General features: G+C 40.9%; 1 protein-coding gene across 1 annotated transcript; it reads left to right on the top strand.

The window, feature by feature from the left end:
- The first annotated feature begins 252 nt into the window (after nt 1-252).
- CENPI (centromere protein I) lies at nt 253-27503 on the top strand. The gene is made up of 22 exons (XM_081897609.1): nt 253-445; nt 849-987; nt 2400-2534; nt 2706-2824; nt 3003-3110; nt 4862-4910; nt 5319-5365; nt 8790-8909; nt 10028-10114; nt 12371-12499; nt 13110-13247; nt 15696-15813; nt 16216-16307; nt 17074-17191; nt 17286-17350; nt 18143-18237; nt 18368-18503; nt 18814-18938; nt 23230-23278; nt 24001-24222; nt 26279-26320; nt 27039-27503. The coding sequence occupies exons 2-22, from the start codon at nt 855-857 to the stop codon at nt 27150-27152; spliced, it is 2241 nt and encodes a 746-aa protein (XP_081753735.1). The 5' UTR covers nt 253-445; nt 849-854; the 3' UTR covers nt 27153-27503.
- The last annotated feature ends 201 nt before the right edge of the window (nt 27504-27704 follow it).

The raw sequence follows: 27704 nt of genomic DNA, 5'->3' as shown, positions 1-27704 counted from the left end.
CCTGACGGAGAGACTGTAATATGAACCCCTCCCGCTCTGAATCAAAAGCCCGCCCATTTTCCCCCCCCACCATTCCCTTTCATTTGTGAGCATGCGCGGCTCTCCAGTTCCGTTCCCCGCTTACTCTTCGGGATCCTGCGGTGATATCATCCCCCCCGCTCCCTCTACGTTTTTCGTCTGAAGGGAGGGGGCGCGAGCAGTTCGCGCATGCTCTTACCGAGACCAGCTCCGCTCGTGCCAACGGTGGGAAGTGACGCAGCCAAAGGGAAACCCGAGCCTTTTCTCCCGAGCGCACCCGCTTCCTTTCTTCTTCCAACGGCCCCGCCCCCGATCGCGATTTGCGCCTGCGCGTGGAGATATTTTTTGAACTGAAGGGCGGCTACTGAGGAGGGAGTTTTTTTGACGGCGCTGGTTTTGACGGTGCGAGCTGGGGAAGGAGCAAAAGGTAGGTGGGCCTCGAAAACTGGGAAATGGCGCGAGAGGAGAGCGGAGTGCTGGTGGGAAGGGAGGATTTAATTTTTAAAATATTTTTTTAAAGGGCTGTTTGAGGTGAAGAGAGGTAGGCTGTGGAGCATGCCATACTCGGACACTGTAAATACTATTCAATTTAAAGGTAGACTTTTCGGGGGGGGGGCATCGCTGAGACACTGGTTCTGTCATATTGCTATTGCCCTGTTGTTATTATTGGGTTCATTGATGTGCCTGAGGCACCTTTGTTTGTTTGTTTTAGAAGGTAGCTCTCCATTCATTTTCTGCACCAAACGTGATTAGTGGAGGACAGGAAAATACTAACAAAAGAAAACAAAAAGAAAGTTGACCTTGTCTTGTGTTTCTTTCCTGGAATAAGAAAAAAAATGAAGAGAAGCAGGAGTTCAGAACAAACTTTGCCAGCTACTGGTAGTAAACAAACCAGAAGTGTCACAAAGCCTGAAGAGAAAGAAGATGACAGACTTTCCATTGAAGAAGCCTTGAACTGTTTGAATAAAAGTAAGAACAAAGAGAGGGCTTAATACTTATCCAGCAAAAAAAGAGAAATACATGTAAATCTGCTCTTGTATGTTTGTTTCTTGCTGGATCACGAACTGGAAATCAAGTTGGTGCATATCTGAGTATTAGTACTGTACTGCATTGTTTCCAGTATGATGTGCTTTTGAATGTATATTTCTATTCATATTTTAGCTCAACAAGCCATACTTTAAAATTGTGTTTACATGTAACTAGGGTTGGGTATGGTCCTTATCATAAGGATTTTAATACTTGGATGCTGAATTGAAGTTTATCCCATTCTCTTCAGCTGTTTAAGGACTGCCCCTCTTTCTGATTTACTCCCTCTGAACTTGGTACCATCTGCAGATTTCAACATGCTTCTACTTACCCTGATCAAAACCATTGACAATGTTGCTTCATGCTCTTATGTGGCAGGGAACATAACAAAGGGCAAGACTGTGCAAATAGGGGTTGGCTTTCATTGAGTTCTTTGGACACAGTAAAAAAACAAAAAACTGCCATCTGGTTTCTCTCTGGATGTTAGGATGGTTGAAAACAGATTTGATCTCCACTGTGACAATCTCTCTCAGCATACCATTTTTCCCCAGATAGGTGGCTACTATTCACTTGTAGGAAGATGTGCTTATTTAGAGTACAACATTTCAGTGGGAGCAAAACCCACATTTCTTCCCTCTAGCGGGTTAGTCTAGTTTCTATTCAGATGGACTTCTTGGAGTATGTGCTCTTGCAGGGTCTGCTTCCTTGTGAGCAGAAACTATTGCAGGTGTATTTTTTTTGGCAAAAATGGTTCACAAATATGCATGATGGCAAGCAGGCAGACAGTAACAGTTACAAATCAACCTTGGCCCTGCATAGCCTAGAAGCTGTTTCCAACTGGTGAAATAGAAACCTTTCAGCAACCTTTACAGCCATCTACAAACACCAAAGTTTGTATTTTCTTTAGCTTTCTATAGAGAAGTAGCAGCTGTTTTGTATATTGGAGCGTAATAGTGTATGAAGTCTAATGTTTTGTTTAAAGCAACCCCTTATTAAGTATCTTGAGCTGAATTGGGCTTGTGCACAGATCTTAGCACACTAACCAACAAACAGAACTTCTGGCCCTCCAGACGTTGCTTAACTACCATTCTCATCATCCTGCCCATTGGCAATGCTGGCTGGGGCTGATTAATTTCAATAAAGCTTTAGACTTGTCCCTACCTGCTCCTACACACTGAACCAAAGAGCAAGAAAGCAGGTGGCAAATTAAACAAGAATTCCATAGTTTTACAAATGCCATGGCATCTCAATGGGGCTACCTTGCCAATTGATAGTAAAGCAAGCCATTTGAAAGGCCATCATGTATGAGGATGGTTTTTAGAATGTATGTTACTCACACTTTGACTTTTTTCTAGTTAAAGGTAGTGCGTCAAAAAAGCATAGAGCTTTGCAGGGTCCTTTGAAGACTGTGGAAAAGATTGCACAAGAGAGAGGCTTGGCACCAGAAGAAATTCATAACTTGCTGAACATCGCACTCAGTGGCAAGCTTGGTAAAGAAAAAAATTTTTTTCTCTCTTTCCCCTTGGCAGTAAAGTATGTCAAAGTAGCTGCATTGCCATGCCTTCTCCCTTAAAAAGGACCTGTGCTGCTTCTAACTTGTGACAAATTATCAATAGTGAAGATGTTAAGAATGTTAAGCAGTGTATTTCAATGTCTTGCAGGTACAGTGATAAGCACTAGGCTACTGAAGAATCTGATTCCCATTTCCGTAATAACAGAGGATTCTGTTATTTCAGCTGTGTCTTGGCTTTGTGCTCGCAAGTGTTCTAGTGACATTCAGGTAACTTGGAAAGCATGGTAATGATATCTTAGTTCTGAAGAGTGATATTTTTGCCAGTCTGACTTATTTATCCTGGTGATTATTAAACTAGATGTTGTACAATTCCTGAACATATTCCAGAAGGGGTTTGTTATCTTGGTCTTGCTTTCACTTACTGATATCTATCTTCTCCCTATAGGTGCTCGTTCTAAAATGGCTAATTGTAATGTTTGACTTCATTGATCAGAAGGAAAATATTAATGCTCTCTATGGTTTCTTCTTCAGCTTCTTACGATATGACAAATTGGTAAGATAAAAATGAATGTGTTATTTTGAGGGAACTAGCTTTTGTTCTCTGACAGTAACCAAAATCAAACAATAAAGAGTACTTTCTGACCACACAACAGGACACAATGTAAAAAGTGGGGCCTTTAAAAAAACCTGAACATTACTAAATACTGAATTCTGAACACAACAATAAAATAGACAGTCATACCTTGGTTATCGAGTAGAATCCGTTCTGGAAGCCCGTTCGACTTCTGAAAATGTTTGACAACCAAGGTACGGCTTCCGATTAGCTACACGAGCTTCCTGCACACAATTGGAAGCTGCGTTGGACGTTTGGCTTCCAAAGAACATTCGAAAACCAGAACACTCACTGCCATATTTGCGGCGTTTGGGATCCAAAACGTTAGACTCCCTAGGCATTCTGCTTCCAAGGTATGACCGTAATAGGCTATATCCAATGTTAGTCATACTCAGACCCATTGAAATTGGCATGACTAACATAGATCCATTAAATTCATTGCACCAATCTTTTTTTTGCACAGGCAACCCTGGATTGTGTTCCGGGTTTTCGTGCATGTTGGCAGAGCATGCATAAATCCATTATGTCCTGGCCCCGCTTCTCCCTCTTCCAGGTCCAAAAAATGGGTTGCAAATTCTTTGAATGTACACAAAAAGGGGCTTGCCTGTATTTAATTTTGATTCATTTCACGTATGAAAACAAACATACATATAAAGTCATGCATTAGACATATTTATCATCCCTGATACAATAACAATGCATTATTTGACTTTATCCCACTTTAGAACTAATTGGATACAAATATACCCAACCTCCTACCAAATGTAAATAACAATGCCAGCACCTAAATGATTTAAAGTTTAGATAATTGTGCCTACGTTTAAGGGAAGACAGAATGTTACATAAATACTAAACAGTGGGAGACATTACATAGCTTGTAGTATATTTAACTGTATGGTCTGAGATGACAAATACAATTCTAGTTAGGGTTCCATAGCCATGGCAAAAAAGCAGGGGTGGCAGTGAGCAGCTCTGCTTTGTGCCCCAGCCAATGAGAAATATCAGAGTGTTCCCCATTAAGCAAAAATTAGTTCACTGACCCATAGTATAAATTAAAAAGTGGATCAACCCAGGATGTACTAATGCCAAAGGAACATAGAATTGTGAAGCGATCTTGCAAGTTTAAACAATCAAATGCCCTGACTGTGTCCCGCATCAGAAGAATAGTAGGTTCTGGATGTGACTGATTCCAAGCTAGGCTATTTTTGCTTCCAGGGAAGGAAGGAGCAGCAGATCGAAATGCCATCTTGCTTCAGTGATACCAACTTGAGTGATGGTTTTTCTAAAAACATTTCATTTTCACAAAAAGCCTGATGCAGAGGCCAAATAGTTAAATCTGTATTTTATTTAAGCACTTGCCTGTTATCCATAGGCAACAAGGAATTTCATGCCAGGCCCTCCCCACTGTATTCTAGCATCCAGCTGCAGTAGTGAGACTGCTCGTGGTAAACCCCACCCCGACCCTGCTGTGCACAGAATGGTTCCAATGAATAAAGTGAGACTTCTGAGTAAACATTTGGCAGTTAAATACTGCCTATAAGCAGGCTAGTAATTTAGAACTCATTGTCACTTGGACACTAAAATACTTGCTGAATTAAATGCCATCTGCTTTTCAGGATTGTGTTGAGATGAAAAGAACTGAATTTACCTGTTAACTGCTTTTGTGTAATATATTTTCTTTCTTACTGTAGCTCCCCTTTGCCTGTCATGTGCTGTGTTTGCTGACCAGAATGGAGAGTGGTGAGATCTTAATTAGATTCATGGTACATGTTATGTGATTGCATCATAAGCTTTTTGTCATTTATCACAGGAGGCAAGTCATCCCCACCACCCAGTATTGGGGACCCACTTTATGGATTTACCACCCTCCAAAGTGTGCTCAGCCCTTTTATTCAAACTGGCTGATTTTGTGCAAGAGAGTATGACCTATCTTGTTTCTAGATCTGATATGCTGCTTTACTTGGAATAAAGATCCCCTTGCTGTTTTACCTACAGCTGCCTTGAGTACAGACTCATTGTTTAAACTGTGTTTATGGAAGACAATGTTACTCGGCTACGAGTGATCACCAAAGAAGAAGAAGAAGAATATGTGAAAGGCAGAACATAACTTTTTTGAATAAGTATTGAGTTTTGTTTTCTTCTCCCTAGTGAAACCTTTCCATGTGAGGAAACTTCTAAATTTACACAGCAGCATGGTAAGAACTTGAGATATGAAAGTTGAAGCAAGACAAAACTTTTTAAAAAAATGGAATCTAATCTTTATAGGAACTCCAGTGTGGCATAAAAGCTTAATATTTGGATAGCTGACAAATATCTGATGTAATTTAAATGGTGCATTATCTTGCATTCTAAGACGTAAAGCAAAGCTGCAAATAGTAGCATCTACTATACCTGCTGATGGTGTAGGTCTAATGCTGAGCTCATCTGAGAGGGCATGCAACCTTTATCCTTTGCTCTCTTAGCAAAAGGTATACAGTCATACATTGGGATGAATACGCTTCGGGTTAGGCATTTTTGGGTTTTGCCGCACACATGCGCAGACCGTCAAAATGACATCATGCGCAGAAGCGCCGAAACGTGACCCGCGCAGATGTGCGGACACGGGTTACGTTTGCTTCGGGATGCAAACGGGGCTCCGGAATGGATCACGTTCACATCCCGAGGTACCACTGTACAGCATAAATGAACAAAAGAGATGGAAGAGATTCTTTTGTTAGCTTTTCATCTCTTTGGATTTTTTGTTTCTACAGCAGCTGTAGCCGCCTCACTCCACTAACTGCCCCTAATTAACTATAGTGCATCCACTGCATGGTATGCCAATTAAATGAATTTCTACAATTTACCAAAGTCTTATGTGAAGGAAAACTTTTTTTATATAATATTTTTATTAGATTTTCAACAAAAATAAAAAACAAACAACCACAAACAAAGAAAAATATACATAAAAGCAATATCAAATCAATAAAATAGGATTCTCCGCATCCCATGACTTCCCTCTCCTGGTTCCTTAAACTTCCTTTTCAACTGCATATCATTTCTACTCCAAATTATTTTTTCCACCTCAAATTTCCTATACTATTTCTGTAATTACAAGTGTTCTTAAAATCCTGCCAATGTATTAACCTGTTTACAATACTTTTGTAAATATATGATAAACATTTCCCATTCTTTTTAACATTTATTGTCATCTTCATTTCCAGTTGGTTTTGCCATTTAAGCGTGGTCCATTAACTTGGTTTGCAAATCTTCTTTGGTTGGGACTGCTTCCTCTTTCCATCTTTGGGCTAACAGTATCTGGGCAGCCATCGTAGCATATGTAAACATTTTTTTCTGTTCTTTTGGAATCTCCGCTCCTAGAGTACCTAATAAAAAGGCTTCTGGTTTTTTTTTTAAAAAAAGGTTACTCTAAACATTTTTCCCCATTTCATTACAAATCATTTCCCAAAAGTTTTCAACCTTCCTATATTCCCACATCATATGATAAAACGTACCCTCTGTTTCTTTAGATTTCCAGCACTTATTAGAACTTGTTCTACATACATATTTGCTAATTTTACCGGGGTTAAATACCACCGATACATCATTTTCATGTTGTTCTCTTTCAGTAAAGTACATGCAGTAAATTTCATATATGACTTCCAAAACCTTTCCCAATCCATCATTAGTATATTATGTCCCACATCTTTCGCCCATTTTATCGTAACACATTTGACCTGTTCCTCTTTGGTTTCCCACCAATTCTACAAGAGCAGATTGTACAATTTATTTCATGGGGTATATCCTCTCACATGACCTCAGGCAGGAGTAAAGACTTGTGGGAGGCAGGCTGGCACTTCCTCAGTTTTTTCTCCTGCCTGACTCAGAATGTTTTGCCTGGCTCTCCTGCTTCTTCAGATAAATTTTTCAATTTTGACACTTGCTTCTATTTTTATTGATTTATGAGCCAGGAAGGGAGGCAGGTTGTTTTGTTTCTGGTACTTTGGCGAAAATTGCTGCTTGGTGAATCTGAAAAACTGAGGAAGTGCCAGCCTGCCTCCCACAAGTCTTTGCTCCTGCCTGAGGTCACATGAGAGGATATACCCAATCCACTGTCCCCAGCATCCCCAATTGTGTGGTTTTTTCAGCAATTTTGTACTACCTTCTACTATTTCTCTCGGAAATCGTGACACTTCATAACTAAATGCTTTCTTTTTATCATTTTAAAATTTTTAATTTAATTGCAAATATTGTACCCAGTCTACTCCTTTTTCCTCTTACTCCTTCAAAACCTTTTAATTTTAGTTGGTTATCTGTTTCTGTTAATAGCTCTCTCTATGTTGGCCAATTTATCCTCATACTCACTTTTTTCAAAGCTATTACTTCTAATGGGGAAAGCTAGCATGGTGTTTTCTGTTCTAATAAATCTTTGTATTTCTCCCAAACTTTGAGTTTCTTATTATGTGAGTATAAAAACTTATATGAACTTTTGCCTTATGGTAAGGCATACCATAAATATGCATGCCAACCAAATCTATTGCCACATCCAATAAATCAGCATTTGTTAAATTTATCCAATCCCGGATCGAGCAGATGCAAGATGCTTCATAATATAATCTTAAATCCAGTAGAGAGAAATCTCCTCTAACATCTATTAATAATTTATGTTTAATTCTGGGTTTTCCCCCTATCCAGATAAATCTTGAAATGTCTTTTTGCCATTCTTTGAAGCAGCTCACATTGCTTACCACCAGGATTGACTGAAATAAAAACAACATTTTTGGCAATGCGTTCATTTTGATCACTGAAATTCCACCTAATAATGACAAACTCATCCTTCCCCAAATTTCTTTGTTCCTTTTTATTTCTTTCCATAGTTTTTCATAGTTATCTTTAAATATACTAATATTCTTGGCTGTCAATCATATTCCCAAATATTTAACTTTCTTTTATATACTTATCTCTGTCTTTATCTTGCTCTGAAATGTTCTTCACTAAAAGCTTAGTCTTATTTTTATTCAGTTAAAAACCTGATACTTCTCCAAATTCCAGTATTTTTTCTAATACTTTTGGTAATAAGTTTATAGGATCTTCAACCGTTATCACAAGGTCATCCGCAAATGTTTTCAATTTACCATATTGGTCCAAATATAAGCTGTACCCGCAAATAAGCCACACCTTTAAAATTGGTGGGAGGGGAGACAATACCCATATATAAACCACTCCCTTAAAATTGGGTTACAGGCTGAAAATCGCTGCGGTTGGTAGAATTGTAACTCCGAGCCAATTTAAGCCTTTGATCTTGCAAGCCTGCAAAAGTTACCGTACAATCACTAAAATCGCAAATCCCTATTCAATTGCTACAATTCCGCAGGCACTCATACCCATAAATGGCAAATGAACCATCTCAAGCTCGCAAATTGGCAATAAAACGTTTTTTTTGTTCTGTTTTACCATATGTCTGTTTCAGCAGCAATATTGTAAAAACCCATTTTGTAAGGTCGCAAATTTAAGCCGCACTTTAACTTCACGGTCAGAATTTGGAAAAAAAAGTGAGGCTTATATTCAGGCCAACACAGTATATGCTTTATTTCCTACCTTTGTTCCTCTGAAGTTTTCTTCTGTGCTTATATTTCTCACCAGAACTGTGTAAAGGAAAAGCTCAGGGAGTCTCAGGCAGGAGTTGATCAAACAAAAAAAGTTTTATTTCCAGAAAAAGAGTTTGGTGAAAGAAAGTTGAGACAGGAGATGGCCCATCTTCAGGTATAAGTCTACTTGTTTAGGCACAGTATATGCACATTTTTTCTGAAATTTCAGTTACTCAGAAATCAGTTGTTCAGTTTCTGTTACTTTTCTCTCATTTTACTTAGTTATGACAGATGTTTCAGGTTAATGCTTTTAACGCAGCACAACTTCCTTCACAGTTTATTAATTAATTTGGTTCATGAGCAAGGTGCACTTTTCATCAGTTACCCACTTTTTCAACAATCTGATTCCTGAGGTATTCTGATTAGTATACCAAACCCAGAGGATCACCTCACCCCTTGTTACTGGCTTGGGAGTCTTCTTTACCTAGAAGAACTCTCCCATCCTGGCAGGAATGAGACCCAGGTAGCCTGTATTCCCATAGCTTCTACCTCTCCTGGCTCAGACTCAGCCCTCCAGTTAAATCCTGTCTGTATACCTTCGCCAGACACTCAACCCAGTCTTCCTATCTAAACTGAGGCTCCTTCCTCTTGCTATAGATAGTCTCCTCAGAGCTGATGTTCAACTCAAATCAGAACCAATTCTCTCAGACAAACCCTATCCTAATCCCTGTCTCTCATCTCAAATCAACTCCTATCTCTCAAACTTAACCCTATCCTCCTGCTCTTTCCCTTCGCTACCCCTATCTAAAAACTCATTCAGAAACCCCTCCTTTTATTCTCCCTCCCAAAGTGCTGCTCCACACTCGCCCCTCTGGCTGGCCGTTGTGGTAGCTAATCAGAATTCTGCTGGAATTCTGAGGGACTGCATCACCATATTCTGGTCTGGCTTGCTGTCTGTCACAACAGCATTTGCTTGGCATTGGTATAGCCCTCCACCTCCTATTTGTAGGGTCATGGCTAGAGATTTGCTATGTATAATGCAGTGCAGTGCTTTTTTTTCTAAAAAGGAATTTGTTTAGGGGCACTTTCATTGCCCTGCTCATGTTGAAATACTGCCCCTCAATGAGGCCAAACTTAGATTCACAAAATGTTTAGGGGTATGCGTCGCCGTCCCCCGTCCGTCCATCCCGCCACCACCAGAAAAAAAGCACTGATGGAGTGGATTTCATAGTTTCTCAGCTACTATGTTTGGACATTATCAGGGGCAACAACATCGAACTCATTTCTTTTCAGACATCAGATTCTCTGCAGACTCTGCTATGGAAGTACAAGATCTTTGCACCTGAAATGGTAACAATAACTTTGCCTACAAAAACAAAGGTGAGGATGCTTTCAAATGAGATCTGTGCTGTGCTGTGAGATCTGCGCTGGGAGACTAGGCATCTGAATTCAGTGTTGCCAAATTATTAAACTACTCATTGATGAGGAAGAAACAGTTAGATTGGAACTGGTGTACACATAACTGAATTCTAAAACTTTGCATATCACGTTGCTTAATATTAAGTTAATAATGAAGGTGAAGCAAAGGGTGTCATGTGATTGTTGTAATTTCTACCAGACAATAATAGTTATAAAAAAATCCTTCATGAGTTACTTTTGAAGTGCAGTGGTACCTTGGTTCTCAAACTTAATCTGTTCCGGAAGTCCGTTCCAAAACCAAGGCACGCTTTCCCATCGAAAGTAATGCAAAACGAATTAATCCATTCCAGACTTTTTTAAAAAACAACAACCTAAAACAGCAATTTAACATGAATTTTACTATCTATGACCATTGATCCATAAAATGAAAGCAATAATCAATGTACTGTACTATGAAATAAATAAGACAGTATTGTAAAGGGACTCCTGACCATTAGGTCCAGTCGTGACCGACTCTGGGGTTGTGGCGCTCATCTCGCTTTATTGGCCGAGGGAGCCAGCATACAGCTTCCGGGTCATGTGGCCAGCATGACTAAGCTGCTTCTGGTGAACCAGAGCAGCACACGGAAATGCCACTTGCCTTCCCGCCAGCGCGGTACCTATTTATCTACTTGCACTTTGATGTGCTTTAGAACTGCTAGGTTGGCAGGAGCACGGACCGAGCAACAGGAGCTCACCCCATCATGGGGATTCAAACCGCTAACCTTCTGATCAGCAAAGTCCTAGGCTCTGTGGTTTAACTCACAGCGCCACCTGCATCCCTAGAAAGTATTGTAGATTATAACAATTAAAATTATTATTATTTTCTTACCTGCAGTGATGATAGTCATTGTTTGGATGGGGGGCATTTATCCATTTCCGCAGTCACACAATCAATCAACTGAACTGGGTTCCTCACAAAAACAAATTAACAGCCATCTGACAGTATTTTATAGCCATCGCTGCACACCTGAGAAAGCCTTCTTGCATCTGATCTGCAAAAAAACACTTAAGAAAGCTGCTTTTTGTAGATGGCAGTAAGAGGGACAGCTACCTTTCTCAATGCTTGTCTTTGGCTGCCTGTGCCTGTTCCCGGCAGGAACCAGAGAGCGTGGCTGAACTGAGCAGGATTAGCACCCAGTCATCAGCTAATTGAGCCCAAATTTAATGCTATTGCATTGCAACACCAGCTGATGGACAGGTGGGTATGGTTTGGGGGAAATTACCTGTCAAACCAAAATGGACCCACAGACTGGAGATTCTGTACTCCTGTTGTAAGATCCATGACGAAATAATGCCAGCTCCAAATATGGTAAGGATGTACCCATATAGCTTAGCCAAATCAAAGCAGAAATTAAATTCAGCAGCCAGCTGTCATCTTAACTGACATTTATTACTCTTGGACTAAGTTCTCCTCTGCCAATAAACTTTGTTGAGGTTTGCTGGGCTGCTCCTACTAGGCCTGAAGCACAGAGCTGACCTTGCCAATGGATCAGCTGAGCTACCTTTTTCGTTCTGCTGTGTTTTTTTAAAACAGGCTGGCAGATTTGTCAGCCTGCTCTATAATGAAGGAAGAAATTTGCTTTCCTCCACAGCAAACATGAAAACAAAGTTGCTGGGTAAGGAGTGAGCTACATGTCCTTTCACCACCAACTAGCTCACTCATCTGCATGGAATTCCTAGTTGTTTATGGTACCAGTCTAATTGTTGAGTACAAGGCTGGTATAGAGCATCCTATTCAATGATACCCTCCTCCACTGTAGGTAAATAGAACATTGGACTTAGTATGCAAAGTTCCTCTTCCACGCTGGATGGAGGATAGCTTACCTGCCCTGGAGGGGTGATTCCCATTGCTGGGAAAAGTTGGGGTGGTTGAATGCTCTGTTATATTTGGGTTTTGATACCACCCATATCAATTTTCCCCCAATGCCTGCTGTTTTTGCTATTAAGGGTTGCAGTCCCTCTTCTATCAAGGACAGTTTGAGCATTCATGGTTCAGTTTGTTATGTTATGTCCCAAAAGTGGAGAGGTTCTCTTCCACACATGTTGGCAGTAAAAAGTTTGATTTGTGTAGCCTGTTGGAGCAAGTGCAGAGTCAACGCATTTGAGGATACCCTCCATTTGCCACAGAAAAGGAACTTCATCTCAACAAAACCAATCTTCTTCTTCCCCCGCCAGATGTCATTTAGGACTTTTTCACATCCGTGGAAAACAGCAATTGACAACGTAAAACTGCGAATTCACGGAACACCATCTGCATCCCAGCTAACTTTGAAATGCATGGAGTATTCCCAATCTCAGAAGAAGGTTTGTTGCTGGGGATAGTTTGAATGCAGTTATTGGGCTACAACTGTGCATGCTAATTTTATTTACTTTATTGACAACTAGTTAGTGTCAGTGATGGCATGAGAATCTCTGTCCACTCAGATATGGAAAGGGTTTCCTGATGGTAGCAAATGTTGAAAAACTTTATTATATTTTCATATTTGAAAAAGTTTAGATTAGCTTACATGACGCTTTTAGTAGACCCCTGTTCTGATTATTATTGGATTCACACTTGGTATAGCAACAGATGCTCTGTGGTCATTTATTTTTTCAATTACATTATAAATGGAATGCAATATGTAAAGCTCACACATTTATTATTATTATAATTCTGATCAGGAAGAGGCAGACTTTAAGGAGGAGTGCAAACCTTTTACTGAATATTTAAAGCACACAAAGCTTGAAATACTGTTTGGTTTTCTTCTTCCACCTGAACATTACAATTACACAGAAAATTAATCACTGAAGGCACAACTTCAGAAAAGATTTGGAAGATAATATGATAGCTGAAATTGGGATTAGGGTTGACAGAGGCATAATCTAGAAATGTAGCTGTGAGCCATTTAATTTTGGCCTTTTGTTTTCTCCATAGGAAAGGAATACAAAGTTGATTCCGCCTGTATGCAGCTCCAATGCAGAAAGCTTAGCTGAGAGTGAAAAGCATAAATTCTTTTCGTTGGAACAGCTGCAGACCTTCCCCCAGCTTCTGCAGAACATTCAACATTTAGAGGTAGGTTTATGAATAGCACTTTACTAATATAATGCAGAGGTCAAATAGACCCCAAATACAGCTTTAAAACAATTAAGAATGTTTGACAATGATTCCAATTTAATGTAAAAATATGAATGTAAAGATTATTGTAGCCTTCTGTTAAACAACCATCATGGCCTTTCTCCTAATTTCTAGCCATAGGGTTTTTGCTTACTCATGCATTTTTTTCTGTATACTTAACCTGGAAGCATGGATTCTAAACAAAAAGGAATGGTTAAAGGTGAATGTTAACACCAGTGCAACAGTTAAGTGAGATACTGTGGTAGTCATAATGTTTTGTTTGAACCACTGCTACTGTAGATGTGCAACAATTCATTCACCTGCCCCCCAAAAAAACCACTTAAAATGAGGGCTTAACTAAACTGCTTTGAATGAAATATTCAGAGTGGAAAAGAGGCACTATGTGTGCACAATAGGTGAGAGATTTGAAACATGGTAAAAAGTATAATGTAACTAATAATAATAATAATAATAATAATAATAATAATAATAATAATTTATTATTTATACCCTGCCCATCTGGCTGGGCTTCCCCAGCCACTCTGGGAGGCTTCCAAAAAAAATATTAAAATACTGTACTACATCAATCATTAAAAGCCTCCCTAAACAGGGCCGCCTTCAGATGTCTTCTAAAAGTCTGGTAGCTGTTGTTTTCTTTGACATTTGGTGGGAGGGCATTCCACAGGGAGGGCGCCACTACCGAGAAGGCCCTCTGCCTGGTTCCCTGTAACTTGGCTTCTCGCAGTGAGGGAACCGCCAGAAGGCCCTCGGTGCTGGACCTCAGTGTCCGGGTAGAACGATGGGGGTGGAGATGCTCCTTCCGATATACTGGACCGAGGCCGTTTAGGGCTTTAAAGGTCAGCACCAACACTTTGAATTGTGCTCAGAAACGTATTGGGAGTCAATGTAGGTCTTTCAAGACTGGTGTTATATGGTCTCAGCGGCCGCTCCCAGTCACCAGTCTAGCTGCACATTCTGGATTAGTTGTAGTTTCCGGGTCACCTTCAAAGGTAGCCCCATGTAGAGCGCATTGCAGTAGTCCAAGCGGGAGATAACCAGAGCATGCACCACTCTAGCAAGGCAGTCCGCAGGCAGATAGGGTCTCAGCCTACGTACCAGATGGAGCTGGTAAACAGCTGCCCTGGACACAGATTTGACCTGTGCCTCCATGGACAGCTGTGAGTCCAAAATGACTCCCAGGCTGTGCACCTGGTCCTTCAGGGGCACAGTTACCCCATTCAGGACCAGGGAATCCTCCACACCTGCCCGTCTCCTGTCCCCCAAAAACAGTTCTTCTGTCTTGTCAGGATTCAACCTCAATCTGTTAGCCGCCATCCATTCTCCAACCGCCTCCAGACACTCACACAGGACCTTCACCGCCTTCACTGGTTCTGATTTAAAAGAGAGGTAGAGCAAAGCCTACAGAATATGAAATTGCACATATTTGGGGAAAAATATGTGTATTTAATGCCACATTGGAGCTATTTACTAAAAGTGTAGGATAGCTAGCTACATGATGGATTTTTAATTAGACGCGACTAGACTTCATTCTTTGGTGTGGGTGGCACTTATGAACTATATTTATACTAAGATTTACTAAGCACTTACACAGATTAAGAACAAGACAGTTCCTGCCCACAGACTTGCAATCTAAAAGATGTAATTCAAAAAGAAAACAAGGAAACTCTGATGCCAGTTTTTGAAAACACTAGCTTGAATGGAAACAGTCCAGGGAGGAGCAAAATGAACTTGTACATCAGCCAAGTCAATGGTGAAGGCCCTATTGCCTGATCCATCTCTTTATTCACTACAGCCAGATGTGGGATGGCTACTATTAGGGGAGTTGGATGGGCAGCAGCTGTGCTAGGGTAGTGCCAAGGAATAGCCATATGTTCTGCTTGCTCAGGGTGCAGCAACCATGTTGATTAAGCAACTTCTGTGAGGCAAGGTTCCTTTTGGCTATGCAAAACACTTAGGGACATGAGGACCTGCATTCTGTTGGCAGCAAGGGTATGGACAAGCAAAGAAGAGCAAGTGGGTCGAAGAACCATGGGTTGGGATGTGGTGGGAGGGCTCTAAATTTTCCATTGACTTGAACCAACCTGTTCAATTCTGGTTATGTGAGATCTCTAGTATATGTGTTCTTAGAAGCAATGGCTTTTCTATAAACTGAAGATTTTTTTTTTAAATACTGCTGATTAAATGGGGCATTTTGTTAAAATCAAAATCTTTGACTGTTTCCAACCCTGGGGGTGGCTTGCAAGGACAATTACCCTCCAATTAGTCCTGGTTTACGTTCTGTGAACAGACTCTGCTAACATGAGATTTGCTTTCATCGTGGCGGAGCACTGGAAGTCTGAGTTTTTGTGTTCCCTTCTGAACAGTTTCTTCTGGCTTCTCTTCCAGCCTCCAGCCCAAATAGGCTCGGTGATAAGCAATCCTCTGTTGCTCCACTACTTCAGCCTCAAAGATAAATCGGTCTCTAGGAGGATGCATTACTGGATGGGTCATACATTAAAAGAAGGTAGGGAGACTAATTTGATTCCCACATAGGAGAAACTGATGCCTTAGATCTAGGCTACGGCCTGGTTCTCACAGAGATAATCTTGTGTCTGAGATGTGAGAGCTCACATGATTGATTGTTCTGCTGCATTATAGATCTTGGAGAGCTGAGCTTTAACCTAATATGTGAGTTTTCTATCTGCAGAACATTTTTTGTACAGAAAAGCATTTCATCTTATGAGTCCATCCCCTCTCCAAATATCTGACTTGGTACTGCACAGACACAGGTCACCATCTCAGTGTACCTCAACTGTGCCAAGGCAAAATGGGTGGCAGACTATATACAAAGGTGAAAACTTGGGGATGTCAGAGAATAAGAACTTGGAGGATAAGCAATGTTTTACCCCTTTGTCTCATGATTCAGGATGCCCTTGGTATAAGAGGATGAACCAGGAAGATGAATTGAACTTCAAGGTCTTCTTAGAGGAAGTCTTCAAAGCAGAATGTTTCTTGCAGGTTAGTTCATATGTGAGTCTCATCCCATCATTCCTTGGACATTGTCTTTTGTCCAACACCATTCTATGCCTTGACTAAAACATCAATATTCTGTTAGTAGGATGTTAAATAATGGTATGTCAGAAATGAAAATACTGTAGCTTTTTTAAAAAAAGCACAGGAGAGAGAGAAGCTGGGAGGTGGGAAGAGACGAAGGGGCTGTACTATTCTATAGTAGTAATGTGAAAACCCTAATAAACCATAAGTAAAAAACTATTCTATTGAAAGTCATAAAGCTATCCAAATTAATTACACAGCTGTGGGCTTCCTTATCAAAGGACAGTGGTGGCCAAATTGCAGCTCTCCTTATTTTTGTCCTAAGAGCTGCATGATGAAGGAAACACAGAGGGCATCCAGGGGCAGGTGGTGAGTGATACAGCCTAAATCTGTGCAGTCAAGAAATAGGGTTCCTGAAGAAGGCAAACTGGGAAGCAGAAAAGAGTGGCATGAACAAAAGTAATTTGGGATCTGCTTTTTAGGAGGAGCGGTAGAGGCTCTGGGCCAAAGAAGATCACTTGAATTATTAGAAACTTTTGCTATCCCTAGCAAAGTACTTTTAAGATGGCAGCCCAACTAATCTGCTTCACTAGCTTATCCCTTGAATTCTTAGAAGTTATCTGTCTTGGCCTTCTTAGGTATTTTCTGCTGTGGAAGAGCACTGTCAGGCTGGGTGCATGAAAAGGGCTGGCTTTCAAGAATCTTTAGCAGCGTCTGTTGTGCCTTTCAGAGGGGTTTCTTGGCCTGCGAAGAATTCTTGTGGAAGAGTCTGCGCTTCTGGGATGGCTGCTGCTGTCAGTCACAGGTCCTGCAGCTGGTGAGATGGATCTCTCCCAACACCTTCTCAGGTATGTGATGCAGCCTAACCAATCTTACCCTGCTTTGTGGTCCAGACAGGCCTGCTTCAAGCTCTCTGTTTCTTTTTTGTTTCTTTCCTTTCAGAAATGAAGACTTATCTCTACCAGCCATTGTTGAAGCTTTTTTCCATATCATCTCTTTATTTTAAGGTAATGGAGGGAAGGTGGCCAGTGAATGCCTGCTTTGGCATGTAGGAATTACCAAATTTGATCGCTGACATACAACTAGGAAATATGTTTGTCTGAGGTGCCCAAGAGTAGGGCAGTTGGGAGCAAAATACCAGGCGCATTGCGGTTGATACAAGACAAATCCTTGAATATGTTTGGGATTGCTATCCTTTTTAAAGGAAGGAGACAAAATACTTGTCAGACTCAGATGAATTTCTTGTTGTATGTAAACTAGTTGAATGAGCCTTAATTGGACGTCCAGAATCTCTGCTTTTTGCTACGCGCAAACTAGGAATCCTAGCTTGCAACAATCATTGGTGGTTACCAAGCAAGCTCGCTTCAGACAATGGGCTATGAAGCTGGTTTGTATAGCTACAAACTGTTTGCCATAAGCCATGATTCTTATTTCACATATAACACTAGTGCATTATAACAATAATGCACATAACATTGAGCATTATGTGTGAACTAGCCTTTTGGAATTACAAATACAGCACCATAGCAATAAGAATGGTTGCTGCTTTTCTTCCTTCAGCTGGAAGTATGCAAGTTTCCTATAATTTTTCTCTGCTTTTATCTCCTGTCTCTCTGGGGGCTAACATCACAACTGCAGGCTACTGAAGCACCCTAGGAGAATTCTTAAACTTATGTATATGGATAACCTGGGCTTTAAAAACCTTTTCAAGCATATTACTGCAGTACTGCCGGTATGGAGCTCCCCCAAATCTGAAATACAATGGATCCATTTTTTTTTTGTTTTTTGCTCTTCCATAGTATGAAGTTCTTGAAAGCCTAAGGGAACTGTTACTGAACATGCTGAATTGCCACATGCAAGCAGACATGGCAACAGAATCAAATGTTGATGTGTTGTAAGTATAATCTTTACAAAGTGGTACACCTCTAGAACACAGGCAATCAAGCAATAATGCAGCTCACATGGGCACAACCATTCTCTTCCTACTAGATGCTAAGGCTGATATCTATCTTGTTTTGTTGCAGGAACACCACCCAAGTTGACCTGACAAGCTCCTTGGCAGAGCTCATTCACTTTGTAAACAGGCTCTCAACTGTTGGTCTGTGCTTGGAGAACAACTCTACTTTGTTGATGAATGTTATCCTGGATTTCTATGAGACAGTATGTAAGCTGTTCACACTGCAAATTTGTTTAATATCTTTAGACGTTATGTATTTGACAATCCTGAGGGAGGTTCTGATAATTTGAGGGGGAGGCAGAGAAAGAGAAATCCAAAGGAAAAAAGTGGGTAGATTGTTTGAAGCCCATGTTTGCCTCTAAAGTAGAACGTCTATATATAATGTTGTAGACTGAGACATAATGTCTGAGTAGGCAAGAACAAGGCTGTTCCTCTGTTTTTCCTGTGAAGGTAATGTGCTAAGGGCAGAGAGCTGAGAATACAAGCTTATACAGCTATCTTTCCTACTTGTAGGTATCTGATATATATCTGAAGTACAACCTCCCCTTGGTTATTATGCTTCCTACTGGAGTCTTCTATCCAGCACTTCTCAGCATGAATTCTGCCACACTTGACCAACTCTGCTACATTATGTACAGGTACTGAGAAAATTCCTTTTTCTGCCCCTTGTGCTTTTCCTCAGCCTTTCTGCATGGCCATAATCTCGCTTGTACTAGACCACTTCAACTTCTCTACTAATCTGCGATTGCCCACTTGATTCTCCACACCAGAAGGCAGAATGTCAATTTGTCCTTTCTAACTTGTTGTTCTTACATTTAGTGAGTGTTATGAAGGCAGTTTGCTAACTTTCACAGTGTTGTAGATTTCTGGGGGGGGGCGGGGGGCGCTTGTGGCCCTGATGCTTAAGTTTTTTAATGAGTTTTTGCTTGCTAAAGAAAGTTCTTCCCATGATAGAGAGAGTCCTCATTTCAGGCTCGGGATGCAATACCTCTCCATATGAACCAACCTGGGCCTTGAGATTATCATCTGAGGCCACCTTTGTTTTTGTTTTGTTGTTGTTTTTTTGTTTTTTAAATAATATTTATTAAGTTTTCCATTTTAACAAGCCAATAAAAGCCACATTAAAAACATTCCAAATTATAAAATAATCAAACAGTCCAAATTTTATGCCAAATGTTAAGTCTTTGGTTGACTTCCCATGCTCTGAGGTTCGGGGAGTGACGATCTCACAATTGCGCTGCTTCTCTTAGTTAGTCCAGATAGTTCCAAATAAGACATTCTGATGTTGATCCTTTGTTTATTTTTAACAGCCTTTGAGTTTGTCTAGCAAGCGGATTAAACCAATATAGTGTGATTCTATATTCGTATTTATTTTCTTTTTTGTACTCTGGCAGTGTGTCTGTGGCAATTCACTTTCACTTTCTCATGCCTATAATTTTCTGCTGCGACACATCTTGAGCTGGAGGAAATCTGGCATCCACCATTTGTACCAGGCATATGTCCAAACTTATTTGTTTCATCTCCTTCCAAGACAAATCAGCCTGTACTTTAGCTAGAAACCATAATTTCCATCACCTATTCTTTTTTATTGATCCATTGAAAGTGATTGCAAAATTCACAAACCAGTTCCACACAGTTAATTCTATAGTTAAACCATAATTATAACAATAATGAAATGCTCTTTCTTTCCAGTCCCGCTTGCTTACTCAAACAGTCAGGCAGTCAGTACTTCCAGGGAGATTTGCCAAATAAGATATCAAATACAAAATATATAAAAAAATAATAATGGAGGCTCACCCTCCCCTTCCGTTCTGACATACCAGTCCCATAATAATGGTAATCCTTCTTCCACTCAAATCCTTTGGCACTCCAGTGGCTGAATCAGTTAGCAGAATACTTTATCTCCCCTCGCTTAGAGCATGCCTGTTAATTAAGTCCAAATTTCATCTTAAAAAAGCAGGTATTCGTTTCTCATGGCGACAGCTTTGGAGACTTGCCAAAGAAACGCACGGTGCTTTACACCCAGTGCCCCCTGCCCCCTCATTCCTTCCGGACCAGGAGCAAGCCTTGGGTGATCTGCTGGTGAAGCTGCTCCCCCCCCCCCCCGCCCCTGGGAAGGTTGGATGATTACGCCCATTTCATCTTCAAAATATTCCGTGTGAGATGGCTCTGATGTAATGGGCAGCCGTTCGCTAAAGCAGCCAAGCAGGATGTCCTGAGGCCACCTTTGTGTGCCTCCATGAGAGGTCTGGCGGGTGGTATCACAAGATCAGGTCTTTTCTGTGGTGACTTTCTGTGTGTGGAATGCTCTTCCTAAGGAGGCTCACCTGGTGTCTTTGCATATCTTTAGGTGCCAGGTGAAAATATTTCTCCATAAAGAGGCCTTTGGCTGATTAATATTATAAGACCTTTTAAATGTGTTTGTGGAATGGGCGTTGGTGGTTTGTGTTTGCTTTTTTATTATGTACTTTGTGTTTTTATCTTATATTTTTATGTTGTGAACCATCATCGATATGTTGTGAATGCGCTCCTCAATGGAGAAGAGTAAAGGAGCCCCCACCCCAGCTTGTGTGAGCCGGAGGCAGGATGGGGGCTTTGTTAGACTTCTCCACTGAGGGACAGGCAGCCACATTCTCCTTAGTGGAGAAGTCTAAAGGGGGTGCCTGCCCGCACGAGCACAAGGGAGGAACAAGCTACATCAGCCCTCTGTGGTATGAGGGCCAGAGTGAGATGGCTGTTTCACCCAGCGGTGTATCACAAGTGAAACCACCACCGCTCCTGAGTCCCTCTGCTACAAGCATCCATCTGCAGCATGGTTCTCCCTCGGCATGCTGGGCATTGGTAGCAAAGAGACTTAGGAGCGGCAGTACGTAGTTTCACTTGCAATATACCTCCAGTTGAAGACGCCACCGCGGTCTGGGCCTCACCCGCTACATCATCCAGGCCTAGATAGTGTGTCTTGGAGAAAAGTGGTGTGGAGGAGCAACATAGAGCAACCCCTTGGGGAGAATGTCAGGTGAAATAAAGGTGCCTTGTGCACCCAGTTAAAGGGAAAACTTAATAATACCACGCCATGCAAGTGAAAGGGCTCTTTCACACAGTCCAGTTTCAGATATGAGTGACATTACATAAAAAAGAAAGATGTGATGTTCTTGAGACATCTTGAGTTGAGTCAATTGTCATGCCACAGGGTTGGAACCCAGCCACTAGGATGTTTCTGTTCATTTAATCTATTTTTAGCAAAGTGATCTTTCTTTTGCTGAAATGGGATAGACTTGGACTTCTCAGGAAATAAAACCATGGTACATAACTTAAGTTTGCTGACTGATGCTCATTTTTTCCAAGTAGGAGATTACTGGCTGAACTGAGAATGTTACTTGTGTTACATGTGGTATTGGATTTTGCAGTTGATGAGAACCTTGTATTTGTGACTGGCATGCCAGATTATATCAGGCTGGCTCATATTGTTCTTTAGTGACTACAGTGATACCCATTGGCGGAGGAAGAGGAGTGCGGGGGGGAGCGCACCGTCCCTGACAGTGCGATCCCACTGGGATGCCATCGCGGTTGCCTCCCCACCCGTGCTGGGTGCCATGCCCCCGCCTTCTCTCCGCCCCCCAGTGCTGGAGCATGAAGCTCTGCCACTGATGATACCCTCATTGCCTAGAGCAAAGCTAAATTACACACACATTTGTGGGGCATATGCAGAAATTCAACTGAACCGAGCTTCTCTGTTGTGTAACCCATAAACTTACCTGTGTGACACTGATGAAGCTATTCTGATTTTTGAATCAAATTTTTAACCCAGTAGTCAAATTTTTAACCCAGAGTCTCAAACAGGTGATAATGTGTTGGGGTGGCATTGCTGTGCTGATTACTGACTAACAAAAGTTCAAGCCTTTGAGGCCAGTTATGCATCTGGATGATTTTTTTTTTAAATGCCCTGTTCTCTTCAGGAAATGCTACATAAGAGTGCCATTCTTAACATTAGTTCCAGCAGTTGTGTCTGATGTGAGAAGTAGCCAATTGTTGTCAGCTGGTGTAGAGCTCTGTTCAGCTTCCTGCTTGAGGAAGCTGCAGAGTAATTAATATGGAAGGATGCAGTTGCTGAAGATGCACTGAAACTAGTGTCTATTATACAGAGCAGCTGCCAGGACCTATACTTCTATTTCCTTCCAGTTTCTATAGTGACTGAACAAGGAGTCAGTGCTGCTGTTTGCTGCTTGAGGTCGTGCTCCACCTTTTTGTCTCATGCTTACAGCTCATGCATAACAGTTTCTTTTCACATACGCACCCTTGTGAACAGAAATGAGCATCCATTGAAGTGTTTGTCTTTCTTTCTAAGTAACAGTTGCTTCTGAACGGTGAAAAGTGCCCTTTGAACTCATTGAATCTCTTTATATTCAGAACCAAATTCAGCATGCTCTCTATTGGGTGATTAGTAACTGTTTTGCACGGCGTCTGTGTTTTTCTCTCAAAGTCTACTCTGTAGATGGCTCTCCTATTGCAGGGACATGTGGTAGGTAAGCAAGAGAGAGATTTATGTAACATAACCCAAGAAATGGGACCAAATGAGAAAAGATATGTGCTATCTTGCTGCCTCATAATGCTAAGTGAAAGATAGCTATGTACTCTGGGATAGTCACTGCTCACCTGTTCATAGTAATAATTGTATGGCACTGTCATGTGTTCAAAGCACTTCACATGCTTTAGCTAGCTGTGGTCCTTAAAACAACCCCCCTGTAGAACTGTTCACAGTAAATGGGGGAGCGTAAGTTGAGAGAAACCGGCTTGCTAAAGACCACCTAGTGAGTTAATTGAAAAATCAAGACTCATGCAAGGGATTTCTTTAGCCACTACACAGTTTCATTCTGCACACATATGGTATATTACAATTCAGAATAATCGTCTTTTTTAATTCTTACTTAGGTATCGAATCAACCTGGTGGCTGCAAAACAAAAACCCGAGATTAAAAAGGTACTGCAGATAAGGTGCTTAATGGCAAATGCTTGGATTGGAACAAATATGTTTAATGGCTCCTTCATCTGAAATTTAATATAATTTCACTGACAAAACTTGCCTCCCTTATCTTTCACATCTCTTCTCCCATATGAGATGTTCTTGGACTTCAAAGATTCAATGCATATCTAGTCAAAGAGGAAAAAAACTCTTCTACAGACTTTAGGAAAATAGATGGTTCTGTGTGATTCTAATGGCCAACTACCGTATATGGTGCTGGAAATGGGGTGGGAGGGGAACACCCACACAAGTAAGCTTTATCCCAAGTCATTGTTTCTTCTTGATCTTGTTTCCAAACTGCTAGTAGGTGGCTTGCAAATTTTATGCATCTGGTTTAGGTATAAACATAACATATATCTGACTTCATTCAGTGTCAAGCAAAGATTCAACATGTTTTCCTTTTCTTCTCTCCCCCCCACCCCCCGCTATGCTTCAGTCATAAGTACCAGGCAGTCCACAATATTGTACACACATGGTGGTGCTACATTTGTCTTAGTGGGTCACAAGCTGCTCAGGCTTGATGTTTAGTTGATTGATCAATGGTATTCTGTAATGATTATGGAGTGGACAGGATGCATGTTGGAGTGATACTTCTTGCTAGTAATTGATGATGTGGAGCTATCATGAACCTGAAACATTGTCTAGATTGTCACTTTATGTCTTACCATGTGCTGCTGCAGTTCAAGTTCAGCCACCAGATTTGCCAGGAATACAACCGATATCTATCAACCATAGTTGGGTATCTATGGACCTCACAAGCATTCCAGGAGTCCCCCTGCCCTCAGGGGATTCAGCTGGACCCAGAAGTGCTGGAGATGACAAGGGTGAAGGACCACAGGAAGGGCTTCAATGTAGTTTTCCACCCTGCATTGATGGGATATGCTATGCTCTTCTTGAAGAAGGTGAGGAGGGCAGTTTGCATTTTTCAAGTAGAATCATTTCCAATTATTTTTAACACTGTAATACTTGAGGACTACTGAGCATGAGTGTGTATTATCACTGTTAGTTACTATGATGTTTGCATTGTGTCCTTTAAAACTCCAGTCTTTGGCACACCATGGCCTACCTTCTACCATGCCATATAAAGTCAAGCTGTACATGGGCTTATTAAGAATAAGTACTGTGCAGGGAGGAATGGGGAGACATGGGTTCACCACTCCATTTAACCGTGAAAGCTTAGTGCCAAGCCTCTGGCAACAACTAGCAGAAACAAAAGAGATCTCCTTACAGTTCCAAGTCATTCTGGCTCCATTCTTTGGAACGCCAAGTTTAAAGGAAGGCTTCTCCTCCTCCTTGAATCATTACCAACTCTCTTCCTTAGAAGTGTACTAAAGATATGGGATATGGGAGGGGCCGTACCTCAGTGGTAGAGCACATGTTTTTCATGCAGAAAGTACCACTTTCAAGCACTGGATTCCCCACATACGACAGGAAAAGACTCTATGTCTGGAGAACTGGAGAGTGGTTGCAGTCAATGTAAACAATACAGAACAAAATGGACCATTGGTCTGTTTTGGTAATATAGCAGCTTCTTGTGGGGGCTGAAGAATTTGACTTCACCTCAGTCTTGTTTGTTCCTTTTTTCTTTTTTTTTAAAGCAAGTTTCCAGCCTTTGCCATTGCAAAAATATGCCTGAGTATTTGGGCAATGTCTGGTGAAGTATAAAACCAAAGGAATTGCCAGATGAAGTTCCAGGTTCATCAGTAGGTGCACTCTCTACTGTCAGGGTAAACAGTACCCCCTGTCTGTTTTTTTTGACCAGCAGTTCTCAAAATGGGAGACCAGCCTCCTATATCTGGTCTGGAAAGCTTCCAGGAGCTACTACTGCTTTATTTCCAGGAAGCAAACTGTTAGCAATTCTTTGTTGCAACAGAAGACAATGTGATACGATTTATTATACCTGTTGCCCCTTCTGTGGATTCATTTTCATACCACAACCAGACCTCTTTCTTTGATCTGCTTGTAACTGTCCATAACTGGGCTTTTTTCTTTCTCTTTTTCTTTGCTTCATCGGCCTTTTTTAGAAGTTTAGTAGGCTTGGTTCAAGAACCTACACCTTATTTGTTTCTGATTCCATTTTCTTGATAAGTCTGCTTCTGAAACATTGTTTTCCAAGCTTTTTTTGTGTGTCTCCCTGTGGTATCTAAGTATTTGCACACAGCTTTTTAAAAGTAACATAGAAGGTAAAACTTGCCCCCAGTGTAAGTTTTTATTTCATTGTGCTTCAGTGAAAGTGGAAGCTGAACTTTTCTCTTTGGTGTAGCTTTTGGGCTCTGGCTCTGGTAACTGCTTGCTCCTACTCAGGCACCTTTACTGATATCCAAAAACTTAAGCTGCCTTTTACCAAGTCAGATCATTAATCCATCTGTCAGTATTGTTCGCGTTGCCAAATTCTCTAGTGTCTTTTTCCTACCCCTACCTGGAACCAGAGATTGAATTGGGATCTTCATGCAAAGCACGTGCTGTTCAACTGAAGTGTGGCTTCTTCTCTAGGAGATGATGTGGTCTTCTGTCTTAGGAAGACATACTAGACTGAAATTTGCTGTTCAGTTCACCAGAGAGTGCTGATGTACAACTGAAGATTAGCTGATAGCAAAATTATCAGAGCCATTTTCTCCCCAGGCAACACTGGTATGTGTTTGGCTGCTTCTTTCGATGGACTTCCATGTGTTGAACCGAAAGAGCAGTGCATGCTGTTTCAACATTTACAGGCCCACTACAAAATGTCAGAGATGTGAATTTTTCAAGACCTATCATGTAGTAGTTTTGTGGAGCAGCTCTGAGGCATTGGTGCTGTCCAAAAGGCATTTAGTGTTTCAGTTGTGCCATGTCATCTTCAGGAAGGCTAGTCTGAGGCTGATTCTAGAGTTAATCTCTAATAATTTCAAATAACTCTTCTTTTAAAAGCTCTAGTCTTAGAGAACCATTAATTTCTAACACCCCCCCCCTTCTCTTCAGATGCAACCAGAGGACACAACCCTGAACTTCAAATTCATTCGGGTAAAGTGGCATGCTTGACAAAATGCTATGTTTCTTGGGGAGCTGGTTGTCAGTTGGAGCAGCTGGGATTTGGGGCACTGCCACAGAAGAAGGAACAACTAAAATGTTGAGAAAGGGGAGGGGTTAGGAGAGGATACCTTCCAACTCTGAGGAACCTACATCTTCTAGCTTTGTCCACCATGTATTTTCCCATGAAAAGGAATTGTTCAGTAGCAAACAGTTGGTACCACATATCTGAATGTGGCAAGTACTACACCTGAAAAAGTTTTTATTTCTGGTCTGAAAATGGAACTGGCATAAAGATGCAATTGTTCCCTAAGGCTAGGGGATCTCAGCTAGGTCTTTTTGTTGCTTGGTTTACAGTACCAATTGGAATATAAAATTTCAAAGAGGGAATTCTGGCATCAAGAGATGTTCATTCTTTGTAGGAGCTCTCCTCTACTGCAAAGAGGTATGCCCGCTAAAAGCTAATTGAAACTGCCCTATGTGAACTGGCTCATGAAGAGGCTGCATGGTGATAGCTTATTCCTCACCACAAAGACCAAGTTTGTGTCACAGCATATTAGCATCATGGGTATTCTGGGCTTTTGCAGTGTGGATTGGTCTGCAAGTTCAGGTGCTGGAGAGCTGGGGTAGGAAATGTGAGGACACTTTGTGGCCCAAAAAAGAAAAAGCCATTGTATCTGAAGAGATTTAACTCCTAATGCTTTATTTGCAGGGGGCAAGGTGGGGATGGTACCAGGAATTTCTCTACTCCCAAGGATTACAAGGCCTGAAGCTTTTCATCGAAAGTAGCATTTGCCATGCTCCTCAAGAGAAAGTAAGGCATTAATGGAAACAATAGACTGATTCTTACAGTCTGTTATGAACTATCAAGCTATTCTTCAGAAAATAAGAGGAATTTTTTTTATAAAAAAAATATGTATTTATTAAAAGATTTTAATGAGTAACAAAAGTGCATTTTAATGAATAACAAAACTGTTTCCAGACACCATGATAATTTCCGGTCTGTGACCATCATAAAACAATTCAATATTGTGATATATCAAAATATTGTGATGTTTAGCTGGTGATTTATCGTGATGTTGAAAACTTATATGTTTTTAAGGAAAGGGCTAGTGCTGTTTAGTTTTTACTGTAATAATCTGTATGTTTTAAATAAATAGTGTGTTTGCGTGTTTTATGTTTTTCTCCTGTTTCTGTTTGAGCAAGATGGTCCCTGTCAGGGAAAAAGGTAGGGTATGAATAATAATTATTATTATTACAATTTTCACAGAAATGTCCCTTTTTGAGCTATCCCTCTGTTTTAATTTCCTAAATAAACTTGTTTATTGAGCACTGCAATCCTAATTGGCAGCACTTGAATGATAAACAAAAAATTCAA

Source organism: Podarcis melisellensis, assembly GCF_964234715.1.
Source record: "Podarcis melisellensis genome assembly, chromosome: Z".
Taxonomy (NCBI): domain Eukaryota; kingdom Metazoa; phylum Chordata; class Lepidosauria; order Squamata; family Lacertidae; genus Podarcis; species Podarcis melisellensis.
This window is presented reverse-complemented; position numbering and strand designations above follow the sequence as displayed.